At 38.9% G+C, this 5,860-nt stretch overlaps 1 protein-coding gene across 1 annotated transcript in view; it reads right to left on the reverse strand.

Moving 5' to 3' along the window:
• The window catches only part of LYN (LYN proto-oncogene, Src family tyrosine kinase), a 109,007-nt gene that overhangs the window by 91,915 nt on the left and 11,232 nt on the right, over positions 1 to 5,860 (reverse strand). The window contains exons 3-7 of the mRNA XM_042780769.1: positions 4,273 to 4,294; positions 3,785 to 3,883; positions 3,584 to 3,687; positions 2,914 to 3,063; positions 2,188 to 2,340 (exon numbers count right to left, since the gene is read on the reverse strand). Of these exons, the coding sequence (XP_042636703.1) occupies positions 2,188 to 2,340; positions 2,914 to 3,063; positions 3,584 to 3,687; positions 3,785 to 3,883; positions 4,273 to 4,294 (528 nt within the window). The remainder of the gene's footprint in view (positions 1 to 2,187; positions 2,341 to 2,913; positions 3,064 to 3,583; positions 3,688 to 3,784; positions 3,884 to 4,272; positions 4,295 to 5,860) is intronic.

Here is a 5,860-nt window from a genome sequence, read left to right on the forward strand (position 1 = left end):
TTCTTTACAGGAGCAGACTGCCACATCTTTCTCCCATGGAGTGGCTAGTGGGTTCAAACTGTTGACCTCTCAGTTAGCAATGCATGTTTAACCTCTGTGCCACCAGGGCCCCAGGAAGTATCTAGAGTAGATAAACTCATAGAGTCAGAAAGTAGAATAGTGATTACCAAAGCTAGGGAGAGGGAACAATGGGAGCTATTGTTCAACAGATATAGAGATTCTGTGTAAGATGATTAAAATGATCTAGAAATAGATAGCAGTAATGATTATACAAAGGAGCTCTAGTGGCATAGTCAGAAACCTAAGGAGGGGTCACAGTGAGTCGTATCTGACTCCACGGCAGTGGATAGGTGGTGATGGGTAGTAGCATAGTGGATAAGGCATTTTGGCTGGTAATGAGAAGGCCAGAGGTTCAAACCCACCAGCCACTCCAAAGAAGGAAGATGGGACAATCTACTTCTGTAAAGATTTATAGCCTCAGAAACCCAGTGGGGGTTGCTATGAGTCAGAATCAACTTGATGGCAGTGAGTTTTTTTGTTATGTAAAATTGTGAATGCACCTAATACCACTCAATCACACAATCAAAAATGGTTAAAATGGTCAGATTTAGGTTATGCATATTTTACCACAGTAAAAGAAAGGGAAAAAAGCAGGTAATAATTTGATGGTTCCTTGAAAAGTTAAACATAGCATGTGACCCAGTAATTCTATTCCTGGGGATATACACCAAAGAATTGAAAGCAAGGACTCAGATACTTGTACACCAATATTCCTTGCAGCATTCTTCACAATAGTCGGAAGGTGGAAAACAACCAAAGTATCTGTCAACAAATAAGTTGATAAACAAAATGCTTTATGTTCACACAGCTCCATACAACGGAATATTATTCAATCATAAAGAGAAATGAAGTTCTGATACATTGTACAACATGGATGAACCTTGAAAACATTATGTCAAGTGAACAAATACAGACACAAAAGGACAGATATTGCGCAACTCCATTTATATGAAATAACCACAATAAGTAAATCCATAGAGACAGAATGTAAATCGGTGGTTGCAAAGAAACAGTGTACCTGAAGAGTACTGCTGATTGGTTCTGAAAGACATCAACCAAAATGAAGAATACAAGATGAAATTCTTTACAAATGACCTGAATTCTGTACATTATTTGCAGTGCTGCCAGAATCCATTATATGCTGTGTCAGTATCCACTATGTTTAAAGACACATGGGCCAAAGTGGTGCCAACAAGAGAAAGTGGACAAGGCTGTGACCCTAGGCATCAAGACTGTGGAGGAAAACATCTTTCTCTCACAGATCCCTGGATGGGGAAGTGAAATTTCAATTTGGCTGAAACATACTGGGAGAGTCTTTAGTGTCTAGTCAGCTGAGGCCAGATGTTTTCTTTAGCTGTCTGACCCATCTTGCTTTAGAAATCCTGTCTGCTTTCACTCAACAAAGCTGGCACAAAAGAAGTGTCCCAGTAAGATGTGTGTGACCTAACATGCTACCCTTCCAGAAATATTTGCAATTTTAACCAGAACCATGAATAAATATGATACTTTAAAATAAAGTTGTTTCTTGATTCCTGTCACAGAAGAAATTCACATTCACTATAAAAATGTTAGAAAAGACAAGTGAACACAGAGTCCCCCAGAGAAAACCAGTGCTACAATTTTGGGTATACATCTTGTCCACAGGAGAAGGCAATGTTTACACTAGGAGGGGTGATCTATTAATGGAGGAATCTTGAGTACCTTGAAGAACTCTCCTGGTAACCCTCAAACTGCAATAAATGTGAGGTTTCCTATTAAACCACTGGTAAGGAGGATCCTAAACCTAAAGGCACCTTTTCCTGGGATGAAAGTAAATTTCCTGCAGTTTATATGTGCTTCAGAGAACAGGGACATGAGAGAACCATGAGAGTAGACAGGACAATCAGATAAATACCTACTGCTCTCTACTGTATAAGCATTAACTCTAAGTCACAAGGGAGGGGAAAAGTCTAAGCATATAGGTTTATGAAACCTCTCTGCAGTCCAGCTCTCAGACAGAAGGAAGCAAAAGAAGTGATGATTCTGACCAGTTTAGTTTAGAGAAAGAAAATGGACAGAAACTGGCATGAGCCCCTTAGTCTCCTATTGTCACCTCCAGAGTAGAGACACTCAGATCCCCACACTCACCCATCCAGACCTCTCCAAACTGGCCAGCACCCAATCTCTTCATCAACTTAATTGACTCCCGTGGAATCTCCCAGGCATCTTTATCCCATGGTTTCTGTGGTTTGGGACTAATGCACGCCTTCTCCAATCTTCTGCACAAGCCATCAGACTGCTCTAATATGAAAGGAAAAATAAAGTTTTAAAATGTAACTTAAAACAAACAAAAAGTAATGTTTTACATTACACCAGTGTACATAAAGAAAAAAATGGGTAGTTACTTTTATAAGTAACTGTCACAGTCTATGAACCTACAATGCTTACTGCAAGTCTCCATTCCTATTCCAGATATTGAAGATGCATTGCAAAAATACATAATATGTGGGGTAATATCTGACTGTTAATTCTCAAACAGCATCGACTTTATGGGAAAGACTGGGATAATTATTCTCAAAGGTCAAATCTTACATTCAATCTATATTTAAGGGAAAATCACAGTTTTTGCCCAAAAGAAATAAGATGTATAAAATATTTTAATATGAACATAGTGTTAAACATTGTTGTTGATGTTGTTAGTTGTCATCCAAGTGAGCTTTGACTCAGGGTGATATTATGCACAATAAGAACAAAAGTTGCCCAGTCTTGCACCATCCCCATGACCACTGGCATGCCTGAGCTCATTGTTGTGGTTGTCATGCATTTAACATAATAAACGTATTTTATTTTGTCCAACCTGCAGTTTTTACTTACTCTGATAATACTTAATCATGTCACTGATACAAGGGAAAGTGATTCGTGGAGAGATGTAATAACCCCCATTGTCCAGACTTCTAATTTTGTAGTGCTTAATAACATCACCCTGCACTGGGTCAGAATCCCTGACGGACAGAGAGAAGCTTCCTATGAGAAAAAAAGTATAAGTAAAGGTTACATCTATGTTTCACAAGTGAACTCTGCATTATACAGCACTGTGGTAGACATCTTGCTATATATATTTTATATATAAGAAATATATATATATATAAAAGAATGTATATAATATACAAATTTTAAAGTCTTATAAAAATTCTAGTTGACAAACAAAGCTAGCACTTTGTTTGCCATTTTCTTTCTTCACTTTATGTTTTTATTATTTAGCAGAATCAGAAGTTTTGTTCTCTTAAAATTTGGGGATTTACTCTACATAATAATGCAAGAAGCTCAGCAAATATAAAGCATCATAAGAAATGGCCATATTTACACCTGTTTTCTACATTCTTTTTAGTTGTAAAACTAGTAATATGAGTTGATTATTTGTTGTCAGACTATAAAACTTTCACTACCAGAACATAATACATTCTTTATTTGAGTAATTCTAGAATAGTTTCTGAAAATCATTTCCTAAATATTGTTTTATAAGAGGCCCTGAGCCATTTCCTACCTTTCAATGTCTCACTCTCTCTGATGAGAAAGGCTCCGGCACTATTTCCTGGAGCCAGAAGCTGTCTTTCAGCATCTTTCCTGGTTATATCCTTGAAAAACCACCTGCAAAGACATTTTCAACATTTCATAGGTCTTATGTTCCAAGAAGAAAAGAGGAAGAATAAACTAGCTGTAGGAGAGGACAACAATGGAAACTCACTCTTCTGTCTCTAAGGTGTTGACTTTGGCTACATAATTGCTCGGTATGAAGCCTTCTCTCTTTGTTGAAAGGGATTTCGCTTTCCACCACTCTCCATGTCTAAAATAGAAACACACACCAAAAGGTATTTATATTCAACACTCAAGAACCACAATAGCTATTGTGTTAAGGTTTTTGTTTGTTTTGGGGGATGGGGGAGGGAAGGGTAGATCCCTGGAACTTTAGAGTCCACATGGGAAAACCCACTCCTCTTGCCAAAATAAAAATATGTTTAGAGGTTTAAGCAAATAAAAACAGTCTTGCAGTTTAAGTGTGGTCCAGTGCACATTAAAATAAAAGTTGCAAAAAATGGTTCCCAACTCCCAGAAGCAAGATATGTGCAATTTCTGCCAGGATGTCTAGGAAATACTTTAGGATCCTTACAGAAATGGAAGCCAAGTGAATTATGGACCACAGTTCATGTATTACAAACTCCTTTGTTAAAATACCTAGTTTCCACAGAGAAAGATGCTATGGAAAAAAAAAAGAAAATCATATAACACTATCAACAGGTAGGGCACATCACCATACACTAGCTCTCAACAAAAGGGCAAGGGATGAGGCAAGTGTTAGTATTGGAAGGATCAATGGGCCAGTTAAAGAAAGAATGGAATGGGTTCTAGGAGCCTCAATTATGCTCCACTTAAATTCCCACAGATAGATCTTACCTACAAGACATAAAGGACAAATTAGCTAGTCAGTTGCTGCGGGGTCAACTCCAATTCATGGTGACCCCATGTGTGTCAGAGTTGAACTGTGCTCCATAGGGTTTTCAGTAGATGAATTTCTGGAAGTACATTGTCAGGCCTTTCTTTCAAGGAATCTCTGGGTAGGCTCAAACCTCTAACCTTTTGGTTAGCAGCCATGCATTTTCACTCTTTACACTAAGCTGTTGCTATTGTTAGGTGCTGTCCAGTCCACTCCAACTCATTAGTGATCCCTGTGACAGAGCAGAATTGCCCCATCGGGTTTCCTAGGCTATAATCTTTATGGAAGGAGCCTTGGTGACAGAGTGGTTAAAGCACTAGACTGTCTGTCAACCAAAAGGTTGGTGGTTTGAACCCACCAGACGTTCCATGAGAGAAAGATGTGGCAGTCTGCTTCCATAAAGATTACACACTTGGAAACCCTATGGGACACTTCCACTCTGTCTCATAGGGTCACTGTGAGTCAGAATCAACTCAAAGGCAGTGTTTTTGTTGTTGTTGTTGTTGTTTCTTTGGGCTAATCTTTATAGGAATAGATACTTTGGGCAGGTTCAAAACTCCAACATTTAGGTTAGCAGCCAAGAGCTTAAATACTGCTCTACTGGGGCTCTTTAGCACTTAGCTACTGCCAGGTAGGCTCATGTTTTTATATGTATATTTATATACACACATACATATTTAATCCTCCTATCAACTCCATGAAAAAGTATTGCCATTCATGTTTTATAAGTGAAGAAATAGGTTGAATTTAAGCGACTTGTCAAGCTCACACATCTATCAAGTGGCAGGGCTGGGATTAGGCTTAAATTCATGCTAACCTGTATACTATACTACTCTCAGCCACTCCACATCTTACATATAAGTGAGTCTCCATCTTCTAACTTTGTTTGGCAGGTCAGGGTGACAACTTATGCAAGAAAAAGTAGGAAAGGCAAACTAGAAGTAAAATACTTGGAGTTCCTGATTGTAAGTCTTGTCCTAAGCCCTTTGTGGGACATTGCTATGTGTCTGTGAGTTAGCACGGGGGGGACTAAGGAAATGATGCCATTAGGCAGCATCACAGGATACCTCTAACTGTCAAGTAGAGGCTTTTCCAACATAACTGGCTACTTCCCATATGACCCTCATACCCCAAACCAAGCTGGGTCAATAAACCTAATTTGATTTTGAGCAAAATAATAAAATAAAAATGGTTGTGATAGTTGAAGATGTGTCAACTTGGCTGGACTCCAGTTGTGAGTGGTGGTTCCCATGATGGATCACATGACTGCGTTCTAAGCGGCCGGTCGGCCTAGGGGGAGTTTCCCCAGGGGTGTGGCCTACCTGCAAT

The sequence above is a fragment of the Orycteropus afer genome, unplaced genomic scaffold (genome assembly GCF_000298275.1).
Source record: "Orycteropus afer afer isolate SDZICR_OR568_19922 unplaced genomic scaffold, OryAfe1.0 scaffold00060, whole genome shotgun sequence".
Classification (NCBI taxonomy): domain Eukaryota; kingdom Metazoa; phylum Chordata; class Mammalia; order Tubulidentata; family Orycteropodidae; genus Orycteropus; species Orycteropus afer.